The 22,258-nt window shown below is 32.1% G+C and overlaps 1 protein-coding gene across 1 annotated transcript; it reads right to left on the reverse strand.

The window, feature by feature from the left end:
• Nucleotides 1–12,140: 12,140 nt before the first annotated feature.
• On the reverse strand, nt 12,141–20,053 carry LOC131157707 (uncharacterized). The gene is made up of 5 exons (XM_058112042.1): nt 19,608–20,053; nt 16,145–16,303; nt 14,976–15,236; nt 12,593–13,270; nt 12,141–12,459 (listed from the first exon to the last, which is right to left on the reverse strand). The coding sequence occupies exons 1-5, from the start codon at nt 19,686–19,688 to the stop codon at nt 12,370–12,372; spliced, it is 1,269 nt and encodes a 422-aa protein (XP_057968025.1). The 5' UTR covers nt 19,689–20,053; the 3' UTR covers nt 12,141–12,369.
• Between the last annotated feature and the right edge of the window lie 2,205 nt (nt 20,054–22,258).

Consider the following 22,258-nt stretch of genomic DNA (forward strand, 5'->3'; position numbering starts at 1 on the left):
TAACATTATGCATCCTTAACATTTAATTTTTCTTAATTTTTTATTATATTAGAACAAATTTTTATTTTTAATACTATTTAATATAAATATAATAAAAAATAAGTTTCATTCATATTTTCCTGTCCTTTTCCCCATCAAAATCTTTCATCCAAACAGATCATAAATAAAAAGGAGATCATCTTAAGTCATGTAATGAGTAGTTTTCTATTTATCTATTTTTTTCTTGAACAAAATGGACTTTATCTATTTTTCATTATCTTCTTATTATTGCTTATATTAGGAAAATCTTGTCGATATTTGTATTTGTCAAAATAAATTTTGGCTCTAAACTATACATGGGTATCTCTCATCCATATTTAGAAACACTGTTTTCATGATTTGAACATGTGACCTTTAACGATCACAATGTATATATATAAATAAATGTATGTATAATTTTTGTAACATCTCTCATTAAAATATAACAAAATAAATCAAATGGTCAACTCGAACCCATGGATAGCGGGGACACCTGTCATACACAGCGGAAAACCCAGCAACAGTACACATAAAAATCCATACATCCATCCATAAAACATAATACTAGAGCTTTCTATTAACGTCAATATACTGTTCATATGTACAATCTCCAAAAGTCAAAATAACACTAGGATTATGCAAAAAAAATCTCCTAGTCCTAGCTCAGGGCTTACCCTTCTAGTAGGGAAGCACCAATCACTCAGCGGCGGCCCTGACCAGCCGGTCTCTCTGGGTTTCCTGAAAAATTTAATAATGTTGGGGGTAAAACACTTCTCAGTAAGGGAAAATAAATTAAATACAACTGTATGGCAACATGAATATTTAAAGTGCTTATACATATACAGTACAATTCATAACTCTGGAAATAATCATAATATCATACTGGATAATCATGTAATTTCATATTCGTTAATAAATCACAACATACATAAACATCTGTTATAACTCGTAATACTAAAAATCAATTCAGGATGAATAGCTAGCTAATGTCATGTATTACCCCCCATGACGGGTTGTGCAACCCGAAGGCGGGACCCGACAATGGCTGGCCGACCACTACCGAATCAACTATGTCTGTAAGTGCGATGGGCCAGCCGCACCCTGGTCCGAACTGCCAAGTGGATGTCTACACTCTACTGAAAGCCTCATCGACTATCCATCTCCCATTCCCTTGTGGGACGGTAGCACTAATAAGGCATCGTGTCAAAATCAACCCATAGCTACGGTACCGAGCTCCTAATCTAAACTAAACTAACATCCTGGTTGCAATAACGTATAATACATGAACATACGTAACATCCACACGGCCTCGTGCCGAAAGCATAGATACGGCCTCGCGCCGCAATCATACGTATGGCCTCGTGCCAAAATCATAGTAAATATATATATATATATATATATGGCCTCGCGCCAATAACATCAATATGGCCTCGTGCCCAAAACACAATAATACGGCCTTGCGCCGATAGCATAATAATACGGCCTCACGCCAAATACATTTCAGGTATTTACATTTGAAAATAACTCATTTATCATATATTCGTCAACTCAATATAATATAACCCATCTATCCAAAATACCTGAAAATGTGTTTTACTCGTAAAAGCATTCATATCTTATCTCACTTCACGTAAAATAATATTCATGCCACACATGCTCTATTAAAAGTCATACTTCATATTTTAAAATCGTGATTTCGTGACATCTTATACATACATATGTACACTTTAAGCATCATAGCAGTATTTTCCAAATCATACATTACATTCATAATAAACAAATATATCATATGTTTTTTCTGAAAATAAATCTTCTCATAATCAATAATAGTTTGTATGGAAAAGAACTGCTTTAGTTTACTCCCTTATCTGGCTACTGAGAAAGCCCCTACAATTTCCTAGCCTGACCCCCGTAGGATTTCCTACTCAATACCCTGAAACTCAAAACTTCCAGTATTAAACCTCAATATTTTCATGCATATATCAATTTCTCTAACTACCATAAAGTCTAATTTGGCTTAAAAAGTCTTACCTCAACTCAGGGATGATTTTCAACTTCGTTTTCCCGATGATCCGCTCCTGCAAACTTGCATGGAACTTCGCCAGGAGCATCGTGGTAGCCTCAGATCTTCAATCCGACGTAAAACTAGCCCAAAATTGAAGAGAGAGAGTGAGAGAGCCGAAGAGGAGAGAGAGGAGACAGAGAGGAGCGTGAAAAATGAAATAAAAATCTGATTTTTCATATTTATAGGCGGCGGAATTTGTCGACGAGATCCTGTGTTCGTCGACGAGTCCTTCACAAATTTCGTCGACGAGGCCCTGTATTCGTCGACGAAATTCAGGCTGCCTCAGAACCCCTCTCGGTATTTTCTCGTCGACGAAGCCCTGTGTTCGTCGACGAAATCTTTAAAGCCTTCGTCGACGAAACCCTGTGTTCGTCGATGAAGCTTGGCAGCTTCCCTTCTTTTCCCTTTTTCAAATTTTCCTTTCTTTATTATTTAAATTTCATTTAAAAATTCAGGTCGTTACAATTTTAATCAAGCTAATTAAAAATTTTTAAAAGAAACCATCAAGTGGAACCAATATTTTGTTTCTTTGCTCATATTTGTTGGCATTTTGAATCTAATCCCTATTTTAATGCTGACAAAGTACAAGTTATCTTATGTGTGTTTAAGTATGCGAACAGGTCTTGATTTCAGCACACATAAGAACAAGGAACTTGAAAGTCAGAAGAAACTCCAAGATCATATGTATCTGACGCATTTCATGAAGACACACGAGTAAGAAAATTGAAGACATTTGTTCTTATTGTAAAATGCATTCTGTTTTATATTTTGAGTCTGTAATAATTGCATGACATGCATGATGTGAATGACAAGCTAAAAGACTACCGTAGCTGACCTTAGGACACAAAATATTTAATGAAAAAATCCCTCACTTAAAAACTATACTCATACATGTAAGGGGAAATATCATTAAGGTCAAAATCAGGGGCAAAATAGGAATTTCACTTGCCTCGATCGACCGAACTGAGAAGTTGACCAAAGTCAAAGCTTCGGTTGACCGAACCCTTGGCGCTATAAATGCTTTGGTTGACCGAACCAATCAGAAGTCAACATGTTAACTTCGCCCAGTCAACTGTTCTGAATTAAACATATCGTTCTTGGTCGACCAAATCATAAAGTGTCTAATACCCTCAACGACTTGGTCGACCAAATGTGTAGTTCAAATTAGGTTCGGTCGACCGAACCTAGTTGAGTAGTCTACCGACCTTGTCTTGGTCGACCGAACCCATGAAGGGGTTCAAAATCGCCTTGAGACGGTCAACCAAATCCCTAGTTCAAAATTGTCACTGTTGACCTAACTTATTAAGGTGGTCGACAGAACCTTGAATATGGTTGACCGAACCTCTCGAGTTAGTCAGATTCTAACCGTGATTAATTGATGTTAAAATTAATTAAACTCTATTAATCTTTTTTTTTCGAAATGACCTCCATGTCCCTAAAGGTTATATTTTTTGCAATATCTATATATACCCCTTCATTTGTCTTAATTAGCACAAGATTAGCAAAAATCATTAAGAAAAATTCTCTGAAATTTTTAATACTCATACTCCTCTTATTGTTCAAATTCTTTCAATCTTTTCAAAGCATGCTACTCATACTCTCTTACACTCGTTTGTTTTAAAATTATTTTAAAGAGAGCATTTGACAAATCTTTGGGCATTTATTTTCTTCATCCAAAACTTATACTCTCACTTGTTCTTTTTTTATGAAAATTTATTTTTGAGAGTTAGCTTCTTGGATCTCCCATATATTTTATTGATAAATATTACTGAGAGAAAATTTATATTAGTCATTTTTGAAAGACTTGAGCACATATAATTTGTGTTAAGAAAGTTTTATTGCAATCGTACTTACACTCACACATACTATTTTTGCAAGTTCATTTGTAAGCAAAAACCCTAGATTTTCCTGCACTTTATTTGGGAAAAACATATTTGGAGAAATATTTTGTTAGGGTTTAAATCCTTGAGCATCCATCATATATATATATATTTAAGGATTATTTTAGTAAGAAAATCACCATACTCACATTGAGCTTCAATTCATATCATACGCGAGGGCATTGTGCTTTAATTGTTATACACATCTACTTAGTTTAGAAGCATCTTTGTAGTACAAAACTATTTTATTGATTATCTATTGTATTCCCGGCGGGTGGTCGGAAGAGGGAGACTAGCCCTATGAATAGTCCCGAATTACTCAGACTCTGTTAGGAGAGCACCGGACTGCTTTAGACTCGATTAAGAGAATTAGGTGCACCATCCTGGTAAGATGTTGTAAAGTTTGATGTCAACCCTGTTAATCTGACCTGGGGTATTCTCTTGCCCAGTAAGGAGAGGGGAGTTGCAAACAGTGTCGCTCCACGCACAAGTGAATAATCTTAGTGGAATCCTCTTACTTGTGAGCTTGCGGGGACGTAGGTAGTATTGGTCGAACTCCGATAACATATCCGGTGCAGCTTTTATTTTTTCATACTTTCAATTTCAGCATATATATGTTTTATGTTTGATTTTTTATATGTAGTACATGTGTTTAATTATTTGAATTTTTTATTGGATTTATGATTATATAGAAAGACCCTAGGCTTGTGTAATACTGTTCGTGGAATTTGGATTGATCTACGAGAAAAACTTTAAATACCCAATTCACCCCCCTTTGGAATACATCAATTCCAACAATATTTGTTTCATATTTTTTATTACAGGTGTCTATTTTGCATGTATTATTAACTAAAATGTGGTCCCCAATAGTACTTTAAAAAATTTTCTTGGCCTCTCTTTTGCACCATGTTTGGCCCCAACACTATTTTATGTGGACCATTGAAGGTGACATTTTTCATTTTTTTTTTTTTTTTTTCCTCTTTGTGCAATAAAATTATACTATATATATATATATATATAGGCTTGAATTGTGGCATCAAGTCTTTGAGTTCTACCTTTAATTTCTATGCTTTCAAATCATAATACAATAAAATAATCGATTTCAAACAAGTTGGGGGATGAAACTTGGAATTTTCTGATCTAATTTTTTTTTTTTTCAACCCTTTTGAATTTTAAGTCCAAGGAACAAGTCTATTGATCTTAGTCTACTGAAAAAACAGCATAGATTGAAACCTTGACATATGGTCTATTTGTTAAATGTTGGTGATGTTAAATTCTAAATAATTTTTTTCTGATTTAATTTTTTTGATTTGTAGTAGCAATTTATTGCACAATTTTATAGTTTTCTTTCTCATTTTAAATTTTTTGAAATGAGTATTTTCTTTATGATGATACTTGAAAAGTCAGATACCGTTATATGCTGCTATAACCAAAAGTGGAGGTTGGAGGTTATTTCTCGATGCAGACTATAAATAGGCTAGCTGCTAGCTACGCACATTCAGTTCTCTCTTCTCTCTTTTACATTCTTCACCTATTTCATCGTCGAGTAATTGTATGCATCCTTCAAATGGCAAGTTTGCAAATTTTCCATTATCTCTCTTACATTTGTATAGGGGTGGCAAAATGGATTGAAACACGGCGGGTGACCGATGACCCACCCATTTAAATCGGATTTGGGTTAATACAAGATGTCCCATTTATAAACGGGTCAATACGGACCCAGCCCGCTTATTAAACAAGTTAGGCAGGCTTGGGTCGGGTCACTCGTTGCCGTTTATAACCCGTTTAGAAATAAAATGAATGAGTTTTTTTTTTTTTAAATGTCATTTTATATGAAATGTTTAAATTTTTTTAAAATAAATAAATTATATTTTCAAAGCAGATGACATGTTTATGACCCATTTATTAAACGGGTAGGTTTGAGTTTACATAGTAATCACCCGTTAATAAACGTGTCAACCTGAACTCGAACCCATTTAATCTCGACCTGTTTATGACTCGCCCGAACTCGGCCCGTTAACCCGTTTTGCCACCCCTATATTTATATATATATATATATATATATATATATATATATTTATTGAAATTATACATTCCTTTCATATCTCAAGACCGAAATAATGGGAAAGATCGAAACCTAGTATATTGACTGTAAAATCTTTTTTTATCGAAAGCCCATATTGGACCTGAATCACACAATAAGAGGTAGTTTATCTCTGATTCCATACCTCTCCTAACTTTTTTTAGCACTCAAATTTAACGCTTTCAATATAAATGTCTCAAACTTTTAACCTTTGAAACGTTTCAGAGGAACTAACAAAATAGAAACAAAATGAGTTGTTGACTTATCTAACAAATGTGAACATAGTATATAGACTAGGGTAAGTTTATGGAAAGTATCGAGTTCATAAAATTCTACTCAATATTGTATATGGGTTGACATTGAAATTCTTCTACTAATTAATTCCAAAATTGTTTTAGAGATGCTAAGAGGTTATAGCTATCCTAAAATTATAGGCGAGGAATGCAAACCGTTGTGAGCTAAAAGAATGCCTAGTAGATATAAAAAATTGTCTCACAACAAATATATCTTACTCGTAAAATTGTATTCAATAATATACAAACGTTGACATTGATCAAATCCCCTTTTTGTTGAAATTCTCCCCTTAATTAATTCAAAATTTGTTAGAAATGCAAAAAGGTTATAATTGGGTACGACAGATCCCAAAATTAAAGGCAAAGATTGCGCTCTTAAGATATTTGATTAATGACCTAAGCTAAAATTGATGATTCAAATGAGTGTATGGGTTAAACAATTGAGCTTTTTCTGTATATCGTGTGAAAACATGTTTGATGAGAATGAATAAGAGAATTTAACGTGCACCAATATATGTTATCGAGTTAACCTCGAGATTAATATTAACTTACATTAAAGTCGAAAAAAAAAATGATTGTTGTCCACTCTATGAATACAAATAATTGTAAATTGAATTGCAAAAAAGAATAAGTGATTGAGACTCACAACCAAATTTAGATAAACAAATTTTCGTTTATAATTTAGAAAGATCTTCCTTGAGTAGGGATTTGTTTAAAACTTAAAAATCTTTTGCTAATTTAACTTTAGCATTGCATTAGATTTCTAAAATAGAAGATGATGGAACTAAATTATTGCAAATATTAGAATAGATAGTAGAAAGGGTTGAGATAGTATGATCTTAAGGCAATTGATCATATAAAATCAAGAACTATTTCAATTTTTCTATTCGTTAAAGATCCGTTTGGATCATGGATTTTACATGGGAAAAGGAAAAGCAAGGAAAATAAGGAGAAAACTTAGTTTCGTTATATTTTCTTACTCTATTAAATATTATCAAAAATTAAAGATTGTTTAATATGACTAAAAATTATGAAAAACTCAATATTAATGATGTGTAAAATTAAAGTTTTGTTTATAAATTTGGTGTAATTTTTATTTACTTTCTCATTTTCCTTGATAATCAAACATGAAAATAAAAATCTCTTGATATTTTCCTTTCCCTAATATTTTCCGAGTTCCAAACGAACTGTAAGAGAAACAATGAAAAATGGCAGATGTGATATGACTCGTTTTAGAGTACCAATATTGATTTTCTTTAAATATTTAATTAAATTTACATTTACTAAAAAAGAAATAAACAACATATGTTTTAGATAATCTAAAAAGCTTTTTTTTTTATTCTTCTTCTTTAGTTTTTCGAGTTGCTTGTGTCCAACCTTTGTTGAAAGCAACTAGGGCAAGTTGGCTACAAATGACATCAACAATAGCAAGTGATGATGGGTGATTGAAACCTACATTAGTCCGAACGATTTTGCTACTCAACCGAAAACAGCCCATTTCTCTTTCTTTTTTTTTACCCCTTCCTTCTCTTCTTATGATTGAATATCGAAATCTCTAACATAAGATTTCTAAGTTAAAATATCTCCTAAGAACAGCATCCATGCCCGGGGAGGGGCTTACTATCGTAACATTTCTCCTAGTGTATGTGAAAAAGAGCGACGAACCCATTTTTGTTCTATCATAGGGTAATATAGATTCACTGCACATCGTTCCCATTTCTTTTAATCAATATCTCTATTTCTCTCTTATTAATCTATAAATTAAATAAAATAATAAAACTAATTAACTTTTTTTTTTTTTTAACAATTTAAAACAAGTTTTCAATTCCTATCTTGTTTCTTTCTTGTCCTTCTCTTTCTTGCTACGTATTCTCACTAGGTCAATATTTGTAATTGTCATGCCAGCTAGTGTGAAAGGGTGCATGCATCTAATTTCAAACCCCATCATCCTTATTTCCCATTTCCTTTTCTTTTTTTTTCTTTTATGTACGTACAAATAATAGTGTCATTGTCACGAGAAATTATAAAATTACACATCAGATATATTTTAATTTTATCATGCATATGTATTTAATAAAATTAAGTAATTTTTTTATAGATATGAAGAAATCATGCTAGATCTAATGGAGAGCTTATTATCTTAATATATTTCTTCCTATTACACTTAATAAAAAACAAAACAAAAATAAAAAATAATATAATGGAAAAAAAAAATTTTGATTTTTTTTTCTTTCAGAATTCGAACATATTTTAATATAAATTTATATTACATCTTATCTTATTTAAATTTAAGACATAGTCAACCATAGATTATCCAATCCTTTTGTTTGTGTATTTTGGTCAATTCTAAATAGTATAAAAAGGGCAAAGACTGTTGACGAACAAAAGCACTGCTGCAGACTTGAAAGGAGTTGTCCCAAAACACGGTGAGAGATGACGCCTGGTGCAAATCAAATTCTAAAAACAGAAAATAAAAAACAAAAAAGCAAACAGACCACAACCAAACCACCCTTTTATTTAATCCTCAATCATCGCAAAACCCCAAAAAATCGAAAACGAAAAGCAACTTAATTCAACCCATGAAAAGGAATGAATATAAAATAATTCTAAATATAAAATAGAGAGAGATAGAGAGAAGAGGAGAGGGTAGCTTTCAAGCATCGGTTGGGAACAATGACGCCCGTTCACTCGACAGCCTTCCAAAGTTTAGGTAGGAATCAGTCTGACCCCTCTTCTCCTTTTTTCTAGTTTGTTTGGATTAAGGGGTTTTATTAAAATATATATATATATATTATTAAAAATAAAAAAATTATTATAGCATAATTAAAAGTTAAGAAAAAATAAATATTAATAATATATACGACCATATTTATATTCATTAAATTAAAACACAAATCACACCTGACTAATCCAATCAAGTGTTGCCACATGAGTTCGTATCATTACAAGCTCGCTCCTGCTGTTTAACATTTTCCTTAATAATGATTTTTTTATTTTTTTCTTCTTGATAATCAAATATCCAAATATATATATATATATATATATATATTTATTTATTCATATTTTTTTCATTTTCCTAATATTTTCTAACTTATAGACTTTTTTTTTTTTTTTTTTAATTTTATTTGGGTGGGGGTTTGGGTTGTGTTTGGTTGGACATGTGATGGAAGTCATATTGATGATGGACACATTCTCTGCATTTTCTTTGAGAAACCTAATCTTGTCCCCTAATGGATTCACGGGGGGTTCAATACCAAAATCTGGATCCAAGGGGATTTAGGCTGTCCCACACCTCTCTATATCTATATATCAATCAGTTACTAACAACATCCTCTCAAAAACTCTAACCCAAAAAACAAATGCATCGATGCAGTAGATTAATAAAAAAAATGCAGTAGATTAATTTTGTATTTAAAATTTTTATTTTAATTTGCATTGAATTTAGATAAAATATAATACAAAATTGCATATTCAAATTTGAAGTCTAAAATTTATCATACTTTCAAACACAGCATAAATATTTTCTCATGAATCAGGAAGAATTTGTATGAACCCAAATGCTATATGATTAGGTCATGGTAACAAATTATTTCAATGCATGTGGACCATACTTGGGGGAGGAATAAGTGTGATGCACAAAATCTCCTATGCATTATCCACAACTCTTGAACCCTTCCTCTCCCTCAAAGATTTTCATACACAGCCACAACCAAGTCTATCTAGGTGAGACACCCACAGAAATCCTTGTCCACCAATCTACACAATAACTTCAAACAAATCTCAGAAATAAAACCTTACTCTCTCCCTTGGTTATACTACTCATCCGCCTAAGTGAATACTTGTTTTGTATTTGCACTTTTCCCATTAGGACTCGTTAACATAACTATCTTATAGCCGTCCTTAAATTTTTACTGACTGAACAATATTTGTGTTAATTCTAATTATTTTTACTCACTGAACAATATTCTATGTAGGGGGTATAATCTTGGAATAAAAACAAAGACATAAAACTGCAAAATCCCCTTTATACATGTATGGGTAGTTGAAGATGTATAGAAATACAAACCAAAATATAAGCAAATATACACACGAGGACGACAACAAAGAGTAGAATTAGATTTGTTGCAAGAATTAAAGAGGACGATTGCAAAACCCATAAAGAAACATCTATCTACTCAACACTCCAATAGAGATCTGATATAACTAATACAAGAATTGTTTTGGGTTATTTTCTACATTGTTTAGACACTTCATTTGCTCCAGAAATAATAAACAAAGGTCGACTACAACCTGATTTCTTACGTTAATTTTCAATTGGCATCACATGAAAACAGAGATTAAAATTTGTTCTTTTTTAAAATTGCAACTTGTTTGGCTATATTCTCAAAATTAAAAGAAATTCAAAACTTATTGAGCCAATTAAACAACAAATATCATAGCATCCATCAATCACCAAAACATTCATCATTATCAAGAAATAAGCAATTTAAATCATGTTATTGGACAAGTCAAAAAAACAAAGACAAAAGACACTAACCTTCCCTGAAGTTTGACAGAAAGAAAATGTCCTCCCCTAAGATTTCAAAAAATCCAAAGACATTCACTAAGGTTTCAAAAATCCCAAAGACCTCCCATGAAGTTTGTCAAAAAAACAGACCTCCCCTTATATTTTATAAAAAGACAAGTTTTTCAAGAGAAAGTATGCATCCTTTTGGCAAACAAGGGCGGTTTGTGCCATTTTTGACAAACCTCATGGGAAGTCCTTGCAATTTTTGAAATCTCAGGGAAGATCTCTATCTTTTTATCAAACCTTAGAGGAGATTAGTGTCTTTTACCCAATAAATAAATAAATAAACAATGCCACTATAAACCTTAAAAAAACCAAACATTAGAAAAAATGAAGTTAGAGCTTAGCTCAATCAAAATGTAATTAGAATAATAAAAACAAAATAATACAAATTAAAATATATTAAGAATTACTTGATAATTATTTTATTTAATAATTATATTTTTCCACTAGCTCTTCAATACTTCAAGAACACTTTTATTGTATATGAAACCTAAAAAATGATGAAAATATTTTTTAAATATTTCATCTTTCTTATTAGAACAATTGAGAAATAATTATTTAATCCATCAAAATGAATTCTAAATATTATTGCACAAAAATGAATTCTAAATATTAAAATATTGTTGCACAATAATGATTTCAAACTATTGTTGTTGCCTCAAGCAAATGGGAAAATTCTAATTTAAAATTGTTGCAATGATAAAAAAATTAATATTAAAACTAAAAACAAAACATATATATATATATATATATATATATATATATATATATATATATGATACCAAACAACTTCATTTCAAATATAAAAATTGTTAAATTTTTAACTTTATTTTAAACTAATAAATCTAATTGTCACTACTATGCAAGGAATTAAATTTTGACCAAAACCCCAAATTACGACAAAATTGTCAAATAACAAAGAAAATTCAGTTCACTCAAACATAAAATCTTGAATTCAGACATTTTTACAAAGAAAAAATAACAGATGGTATTCCAGGGATTGAACTCTTCACCTTCCACTTCTCTAGATAAAATTTACACCTAAAATCTTTTAGGCTGCTAATGCACTACTATCTTTCTTCCCAAAGAAAAAAGTATCTATCAAGTTTATACTACAAGATTCTCCTTTGTTTCTTCTTCCCATACCATACCACATCGAAGACTCAGGAGATGTCATTTTCTAAGCAATTCTCTAAATGTGGACCAAGGAGCGGCAGCTGCAATAAAGATATTTTGGCCCTAATAAAACATTGCTCTTGCAACCTTGTGTAGAAAAACCAAGTTGATACAAAATGAGCAAATATATGTCAAAGATGGTTTTAGCTAGTCAAGCAATTTAAGAAACATTCTTATTACATTTAAGTCTTAAATTATGTAAGCTTCTGAATGTTAACCTGGATCAGCTCCAGAACTGCTGCCTAAAGCATGCGGTGCAACCACACTAAAAAACCAAAGATAACTTACAGTACACGCTTACGCTTCTTCTCAAGATTCTCAAAAACCTGCTTGACGTCGGCAGAGGTGATTGGCTTTGATGAGTCGAAGGACTCCTGGAAGCAGAAAATACCATAAAGCTTAGTGTATGAATCATCAATAATTTCTAAAAAAAAAATGGAAGGAAAAACACTTGTGTTCTTTCCCTTGCAACCAAGCCATTATGACATCAAATCATCAGGGGCATACCAGAAATGAATGAATCTCATTCTTCATGTCTGCAATGCCATTCAGAATCTCCATTTTCTCTACATGGCCAAGTTTGTTGAGAAAATTTAACTCAACACCCTCCTGTTGCTGCAACTTTTCTTCCCTCTTCTGCTTTGCCATCTTTTCGTACTCCTCAATTGAGTCTTCTTTGTCAAGCAGAAAGCCAACACACTTTTCCACATAGAAAGCTGTACATTTTTCACATCTACAGAGGATATCCCGCCAGTTTTTAGAAAGAAACATTGGCTTACTCCTCCCTACAGTAGGTGGGGCTGCCAGCAGATCAACTCCAAGAATGCATGCAGTACTTCCATCGACATCTGGAATGCAGTGACTCGAACCTATGTTATTACCAGTATTTTCTCCAAGACCCAAAACCTTCTCATCAGATAGAGCTTCAGAGCCAGCACTAGTTATTGTACAATCCAATTTTGGGGAGTCAGATGAACAAATATCATTCTCAAGCTTTTGAGCGAATCCAACAGCAGATGGATCTTCAATAGTGCCTTTCTCCTCTGTATTACTTACTGTAGCATCATGCTGCCTGACTACTGCCCATATAGTTTGAGGATAAAGAGTCAAGAAAGAACAAACCAATGAGCATGTCTGGCATATGAAGTCGTCATACAGAGGTTCCCCTTCCTCATCTCTTGGAATCTGTGATACATGTAAAGGAATTAGCATTGGATCTTAATCAAGAAAAGAAAAACAAATTATGAATACGTATATTGTGCTAATTGCCAACAACCTAAAAAATAGAGATTTCATTAGGGAAACTTCTCAAACATAAAGATGTGATGTGCTGACATTTCAAATGCACAAGCATTAAAATTGAGAGTGAGCCTCATTCCTTGAATTTTGCCCAGTTCAAAAGCATAAATGATGCATCCTATTAGAATGAGTATATACTACAGAAGTAAACACAGCAACCAATGATGGTACACAGACAATACCATTCAGAAAAAATTATGCAACTAACAATCATTGGAGAAATTCAATCATTAGTATAATTTCCAATTTTCTATTAATATCTCATCCAAAGGCAAGTAGATGACCTTAATTAGAATCTCATAGTTCTGAGATCCAGTTCGTATGGTTTGTATCAGTTCCACATCAAATCAACTCGAATCTTATATTACAATCAAAAACAACCAAATCATTTCTGGATCTTTCGATTCACCCTGTGAATGTAATAAATCAATTTGAATCCATCTATTCACATGATTATGGACCTATCATATCCTGTCAGGTCTGACACGTTTGAAACCTCCAAAACAGAATTTCCTTTTTTATTACCTTTAAAAAAAACGATTACCTTCCATTCCTTGTCTACGTTAATTCAGTGCTGAAAAAGAGGAGAAAAGTAAAACAAACTTTGGGTCTGATGTTGCCTTCACAAAACCATTCTTCACTCGTATGGGAGTATAGAGTTTCACCAATGAGAAGGGGCAGAACACTCGATGGCTAAGGTAGTACTCCACTCTGTTGCTTTTTTATTATATATATATCCTTGAAGAAGAAAGAGTGTACATAAAAGGAGCATAAGAAATCCTCATAAGGAAGAAAAAAAATTTTTAGAAAGGAAAAAATTACGATAAAAATAGCACAGTTTTCCAATCACTCTGTAGATCCAAAAAACACAACCAATTAAAACACCCATCTGCAAAAGCCCAAAGCAAAGTCAAAAACTCAATCCTATCCCAAGGCAAAGATGGAGACTTCTTTTCCCCCAAAAAGATACGCATTTCTCTCCTACTAAATCCCCCACAAGATGCACAACCCCAAACCATCTCCACTGAGTCCACTCTCACCAAACTCCAAAAAAATGTAGGCAGTTTTGTTTAAGTTAATTGTTTCTTTCTTATTTAGTGAAAGCATATTCATGAATGACTGTTAACAGTTGATAAAGACAAAAAAAATTACTTTTTTTCTTGACTCCTTCCCTCAAACAACATAAACTTCCCTTTTTGCATACTTTTTCCGCTACCTCCCTTTTTATTGTTTAGGGAAAGCATATGCATGAATATGATATGTTATTGTCAAATTTTAGATATATTTTCCTAGTTTGCTTGTTTTTCATATATTATTATATGCATGTTGCATGTCATTTGGAATCGATTATGGAAATTTGAACCAAATCTCATGATACAATCTGATTCTCGATTCCAAAAATTGAAATTTCAATTGATAATTTCAATCTCATTGACAACAGCGTGTAAATCAAATAGAGAACATAAATCACAAGCACCTCATAACATTCTATATTTCAAACAATTAACAAGAGATTAGCAGAAACTTAACAATCAATTTTTTGGGGACCCAAAGGTAAAAACCAAATAAAGGAGAAACTAACACTATGTACCTCCTCAGAAGATTCAAGACCAATATGCTCCTCATGAAACCAATCCTCACAGATGCAGCATTGTATCATCTCCACCTGTTCTTCAGCATCTGGATCAGGATACAGACGACCACAGGTGCAGTATGAACCTTTGAAGTTATGGTTATAAGAGTTCACAACATTTTCTACATCCTTGTTTGGGAAAAGCTTGCAGAAGAACTCCCCAAATTTTGAATTTCCACAATCACACCTAAAGTTTCTCTTGGTCCACAACTCCACAATCTTGTCAACACAGTCAAAGAAACAACCGCCCAAAAACATAAGAAAAAAATTATAAATGCAGCATATTATTCTTGAGGGAAAAAAATATATGAAGATCTGAAATGGGAAGAAAGCTTCTAAAACTTGAAGAAAATAATATCTCACATGGACATAATATAATGTATTTAAAGCAAGAGGTATAATTCAAGTGGAGATGGGCGCATTGTCCTGTCCAACAATAAAACGGCATATGAAATTTATTTTTGCCTGAGCAATAAATCAACAGTAGAAACCCAAACAAAATCACTGTAATTAGTTTGATTCCAATCAAACACTTATGTTACCTTTTTGAACCATATAAACTAAATAAAAGTATCAAAATGGTTGAAATGTTCATGAAATGAAGTAAATTATAACAAATAAATCCATTTTTCAGATGGAAAGAAAATACAGCTGAAAACAGGTGAATGCAAAAGCTCTTCTATATAGGTGAAAATGTCACAGAGACCAATGCTGCGTCAAAAAACAGAAATACTGAGACTAATATTAGACAGGATAATTCTGAAAAACAAAAATTCAGCCATAAATATCAAAAGCAGTGTCTTTGTAGGTAGCATATGACATAAATTTCAAACGGCAATGCCAACAGCATTTAAAAAATGGTACAACTAGAAACTCAAAACACAAAAATGGTGATATTATAAGTAGAGGACATTAACAACGGGTTACATCTAGGATTTCACACTTAAGATCAAAAGAAAAATTTCACTCATTTATTAGATGACCGCTTTCTCACAGTAAGCATTAGCAGGACTATTAAACAGAACAAAATATGACCACAAATCATGCCACAGTTTTAAAAAAAAAAAAAAAAAGTAAAAACCCAAAAGTATATTTCTAAAAGTGAAAGGATACAGAAAAAATAATACCTCATGGCCATCATGACAAGACAAGCTACAGGCCGTGCAAACCCCAGCATTCCCTTCAGGAGTGCAAGTTAAACACGAGAAAATTGCCTGCCTCTTCATATAACCTTTGTTATAGGTGCACTCTTTGCCTTCATCCCCACCCAATACCAAATCCGCTTCCTTTATATTCACATTATACAAAAAGAAAATAAACAATTATGCAATATTCAAAAAACATTAATTAGGTTAAAGGTTACACCCAAAAAGAAATCAATTTCAACGAACTACAGCCATCTTCACCCCATAAAATAATATCACTAACAATCAAATTAATCAATTAAATATAGAAATTAGTTTAAGGCAAACATTTATTTGAGATTAGTTTTCCGAAATATATTAGGAGTTCTTTTTTTAGCTACTCAAATTTGAAAATGCAAGGCTGTTCAATTCCAAAAAGAAAAAAAGTTACATCTCTCAAACAATACGGATCAAAAATTTAGATGGATAATTACCCAGCATCCAACCAAATGAACTGCCACCCAAGAAGCAAATGTTGAGGCAAAAGGAGTAGAACTTTTTGCCAAAATGAAAAAACTCTTATGTTGAATTGAGCACATAACTTGCAACTCCAAGCAATAAATGCTCAAATTGACTTATTGAAGTCATGCCCAATTAATGGCAATTCTTAACCTCTAATTTTGAGTGCATGAACACAATAACAGCCAAGCGAACAAATTAGAAAGGGATTTCTCAAAACCAAAATATTAAATATCTGTAATTTTATATCGTATTGAAAACAAATAGCTTTTGGTCTGTCCCTTTTTTGACTGTCAAATCTCCAGCTATCCTTTTTATAGACACAAGGGACTCTGCACAAGTGATGCAAAACACGCCATGCACTGAACAATCTGAAATGAAAAATGGGGAAAATACATGCATTGGGGGATAGTTTTAAGTTTTTAAAAATTTTAATTTACTATGTTGTCCCTTTGATCCTTACTTTTAATTTTTAAGTCAGTATAATCTAAAGAGGGGCAATAGCTGGAATTTTCATGAATAAAGTATCATTAGGTGTTCCAAGGGGAAAGACAAAAGGATCTTTCCTTTCTTCAAATGGAGGGACATTAACACAACTTCTGGACAGTTGACTCCAGACACCTGTCCATGCACATTCTTCACGGATGGATAATATTTAATATTAAAGATAAAAAATACTACCATTAAAGCGATTTTCAGCTTTTTTGTCCTTTTTCCATATCCCTTATTGCTCCTTTTTAATAAATTTAAAAGCAAATCAAAGAAAATTACTAATGTCATACTAAAAGTCATAGCAGTCTTACCACCCACTTCTTAATAGATACCGCTGCCCTTTAACTTCTAGTAGTATAACATTTTACAACTTTTCAAAGAAATTATGCATAAGAATTTAAAATTTACATTAGCAGCATAGTTCTAAATATGATTATATTTATTTTTAAATAGATAGTTTTTTAATTAACCCCGAAGAAAAAGAAAGAGGAATTTGAGGAGAACTAAATGAAGATGTTTGATGAGAAACTATTTTAAGGTACTTGCAGTCTTGCAGATATTTGTTGGAGAGAGAGAGAGAGAGAGAGAATCCATTTGCCATAACCACAAACTAAAAAACGGAGGTCATGACCACTGCACAATGGCAATAGTGTGTATTCCAGTGCAAAAGTTATAAGTTGTGTCACTGTCATCCAATCCTTGCAATTTCTCAAAAGCAAACTTCCCAATTCAAAAAAATGGCCCACCCAACAGGATTGCCACATTTTTATCAGTTTCTCATCCAAAGCTCTCCATAAAATCTTCTGGATTTCCCCTGTTGCCTAGTTTCCATACACCATGAACAAATAAATACTCATGTCAAACAAAATGACAAACGGTATTAAGTTGTATAACATATGCTTATTTGCTTAAGATCATCAATGATGTCAAAAATCTAGATTGATTAGATAAACCATTTCTTCACCACTCCCTTCTTGTTCCAATTGCCCCTTTGTCATGACCAGAGCCCTCAAAGTCCTTATATAACAACCATCATTCAATACGTGCAAAAATAAAACTTATGATCCACATTTCCTATTGCAGCTAGTTGCTGAAGAGATCCTGCAGCCAACATGAAAAAGGAAAAGAAGAGGAAAGGGAGAGAGTAGAAAAGAGAAATGTGGGCAGCCATCAAGGTTTCTGGTTATGTGAAAAAATCCCTCAGATGCACCCATGCGTGTGTAAGAGAGAGTCAGAGAGAACAAATATTAAAAAAAAAAAAAGAATAGCCTGAATAATAGTTTTCCATCTCTCTCAAGGTCCTCCCTTGTGAGAAAGAGCACCTGATAATTGTTCTCTTGTCGAATATACAAATTTGACAGCAAAGCATTTAAATGCGGCTCTGAATGGTTTAGGGTTATCCCTTTCAATTCAAACAATTTCAGTAGTCATGCCAAGGGATTTGGGATTTATTCTGGCAAAGGGTCAAACACAATTCATCAAAGATGGAAAACCATAAAGCCACCATTAATACCGGGCCTACCCATGGATGAAGAATGACTAATGAGAAAGAAGGCATGGGCAGGAGAAAAAATCCCCATATGGAATAAACCAATTGGGTGAGATCTCAAAATTTTGTAGACAATTATAGTGTAGTATGTAACTAAAAGGATAAGGTGGTTGAAAGCTTTAAACTTACATTTTAGTCAAAATATCTCAGTAATATGTTAGAGTTTATATACAGGAATTTAAGAAATATTTAGGGAAGACGTTAAAGTGGGGAATCCTCTTTCTAATAGTTAGGTACCATCTTATACCCATAATCTAACTTAACTGCATTCATCAATAAGGGAAAAGGGTACAAAAACTGGTAAACAAACCTCTCATCTGCTTAAAACCACCCATCCTACTATGCTCATTTCCCTTCCCAACTCTGTTTTAAGATATTGTAGAACTATACCCATTTTCCAGCATGAAACGTGAAAGCTGCAAAATAGCCCAATAAGCAAAGCAGCATAACACCCTACTATGAAAGTGAAAGATGATAAATAATGCAAATAAGTGTTCATTTTTTGCCATTTTTGGCCCTAGTAATTAGCAAATTGATTAAATTTCTGAAGTAGTATAGATTGTAAAAGTTGTCTTTGCATTTCCTTTTCCTTCTTCCCCTCTTTTCTTTTCCTGGTTTATGTTTGTATCCGGTTGAATTGAAATCAAAAGTTGAAAACTGTAGAAGTTGTCTTCAGGTTTCGGTTTTCCTATTCCAGCTACTTATGCAATGTACTGATACCATGATCGATCAAAAAATAGATTATCCACCGTACATCATGCAACCCACAAACAAAACGCGTAGTATGATGCCACAAAACATCAATTCAAGAAAATCCAATCAAAAAGAAAGCGGCCTACGCAACCCCCAAAATTTTGCGATCCATCATGCAAAACCCTAGATTTTGTATGTTAAAAGGAAGCTCACCAACTCTTGGTCCTCGACGCCTTTAAGGTACTCCTGAATTGAAACCGTCTGCTCAGCTTCATCTTCAAAAACATCGGCCATTCACCCGACAATAAGAAACCCTAAACTCTGAAACTGAAATATAAGTCTCTTAACAACTTTTTCTCTTTCGCCTCACGATATGGACATCCTAGGTTTCGAACTCCACTCGCGAAATCGCTGAAGCAGCTGGCGATGGAGACAAATGGTTTCGCTCCTTCCGAGAAGCTAGAGAGAGAGAGAGATCGTTCGTAAGGGATGAGTTAGGGTTTTATAAGGTGGGGGACTGCACGGACATTTCCCGCCACGTTTAGCCGGAGAGGATCTTCCTTTAACTGAACAAAATAAAAAATCCTTTCCCTCCAATGATCAATTTTTGAATTGCTTCACATCTTGGGTATGGAACTTCTTTGCTTTCTCTTTGTTTTTTTTTTTTTTTTTTTCCTTTAATTTTTAGACAATTTAATACACCAATATATTAAAATAAATTTGACTGCATTTTAACTACCGTACATATTATTTTATATTTTTATTAAATTTATATGTCTTTCAATTTCTATATGTCCCTATTTGATAATTTTAATTGATCGCATTTACGTTTCCAAAATATGTCTTTTTTTTTTTTTTAAATAAACTCATTAAATTGAAACAATATGTAATTCAACCTTGAATTGAATTTGATAAGCATGTCCTAATTAATCGAGCAAAGGACTTTTTAAAATTTTGGATAAGTTTTAACCAACTTACATATATTTTAAAATTTTCTTTTAATAAATTTTATTGCATACAAAATATATTAAAATATATTATATGTGTTTTTATTCTTAAATATAATAAACTTATTTATTATATTGTACTTCCAAACTTTTAATCTAATTGTCCTTTAACTATAAATATGAAATCAAGAACAAGAGAGTAATTGAATTAGATTAGTTTCATTAATAAATCAATTAACACTGGTCTATTCGAATTTTAAAACATTTACTACTCAACAAAATTAGGCATGTGTGTTTTACTTATGCTTTTTTTTTTTTGCATTTATTTGTACATTTATATTAAACAATTAACACAACCCTAATCCCGTCCAAAGAAATATATATATACTCATCATTTTGAATAACAGTATATTTGATCATAAATACGATATGAGATTGCTAGCTCAAAAGTATACTTTTAAAAGTACTTGGCACGTAAACGATTAGAAAGATAATGAAAGTCTAACAGGTTTCGAAACTTCTAATGATATTTTTTATAGTTCTTGATCTTATGATGAATAATGTGAAATGGATCTCTTAAAACGTTAAAAAACATCTAACAGTTATAACTTGTAATATTCATATCAGGAGTTTTGAATTCTAAACTTTAAAAAGGTCAAATAAATAAGAAATATAAAAGAAAAAATGAATCATCTCACGTCTTACTATCCAAACATATAGCTAAAACTCGAAAACCTTTTCTTCCACACCCCTCCCCCCTCCAAAAAAAAGGGGAAGGGGAATAATAGGTCGGCAGTTAAAAAAATAGTCAATTTTATTGCTTTGTTAATTTTTATTTAATTTTGCAAATGATCATTCAACACTTGTCGGTTGATTGAAGTATTTTTGTAATAAACTAAAGCATAATATGTTCAATTTTTAACATCAGTTGGTAGTTTATATTTATGAAATATTTCTTGAATGTTTTATATATTTTGTCTAGAACTGCAAACGAGCAACACCGATCATGAGCAGTTCGAGAGCTTAACTTGGTAGGAGGTTTCTTGTCTTCAAGTATATAACCTTTGAATATAAGTCACGTCTCAACAACATCTAATTCAACTTGGGTAGGCTTAAAATTTGTTTGTTTTTATTCAAATTTTGTCTTGAATTGAATGATCTATCTATAGCAGAAAGTGGTATGAAATACAATTGACCAGCCCTACTTCCACCCACTCCTCACCAAATTTAAGAATGATGAGTGAAATATGCATAGTACCATAGTTGTGTACTTTATAGGATCACGACGATTATAACTTTTGATTATCAAGAAAAGTGAAAAAAAATAAAAATGCTAAGTTTATTAACAAATTTTGATTTTATACATGTTTAATATTTAAATTTTCTTAATTTTTAATCATATTAAAATAAAATTTTTTTTATAGTATTTAAAAGAGAAGGAAAATATTAGAGAAAATGAGTTTTTTCTTCTTCTTTTTTTCCCTTTCTTTTCATTTTTTTCGGCTAAAATCTTTAATTTGAACAAACCCTAAATATTTAGTTGACTAGAGAAGTTATATGAGTCATTGAACATTTTTGTGATATTTTTCATGGTGTGTTTGTATGATGAATTTCACAATTCAAATCTAAATTTTCATGAATTTGGATAAAAATAAATGTAATTATTTATTACATTGTATTTAAAATTGCATGAATTTATATATGAAATTTATACATCAAACTTTCAAGTCATATTATCTTCAAGCATAAAAATTTGGTGGCTTAATTTTCAATTAAATTAAGCAAGGATTTTTTTTTGGCTACATCGATCTAGTTAAGTGGGGATGGAAAGGTCAATGCGGAATTCAAATTAGGGTTTAATTTTACTCCAATGGTATCACCTAGTTGAACAAAATGAAATAGACTTCTTTTTAGTTT

Source organism: Malania oleifera, chromosome 6 (genome assembly GCF_029873635.1).
Source record: "Malania oleifera isolate guangnan ecotype guangnan chromosome 6, ASM2987363v1, whole genome shotgun sequence".
Lineage (NCBI taxonomy): Eukaryota > Viridiplantae > Streptophyta > Magnoliopsida > Santalales > Ximeniaceae > Malania > Malania oleifera.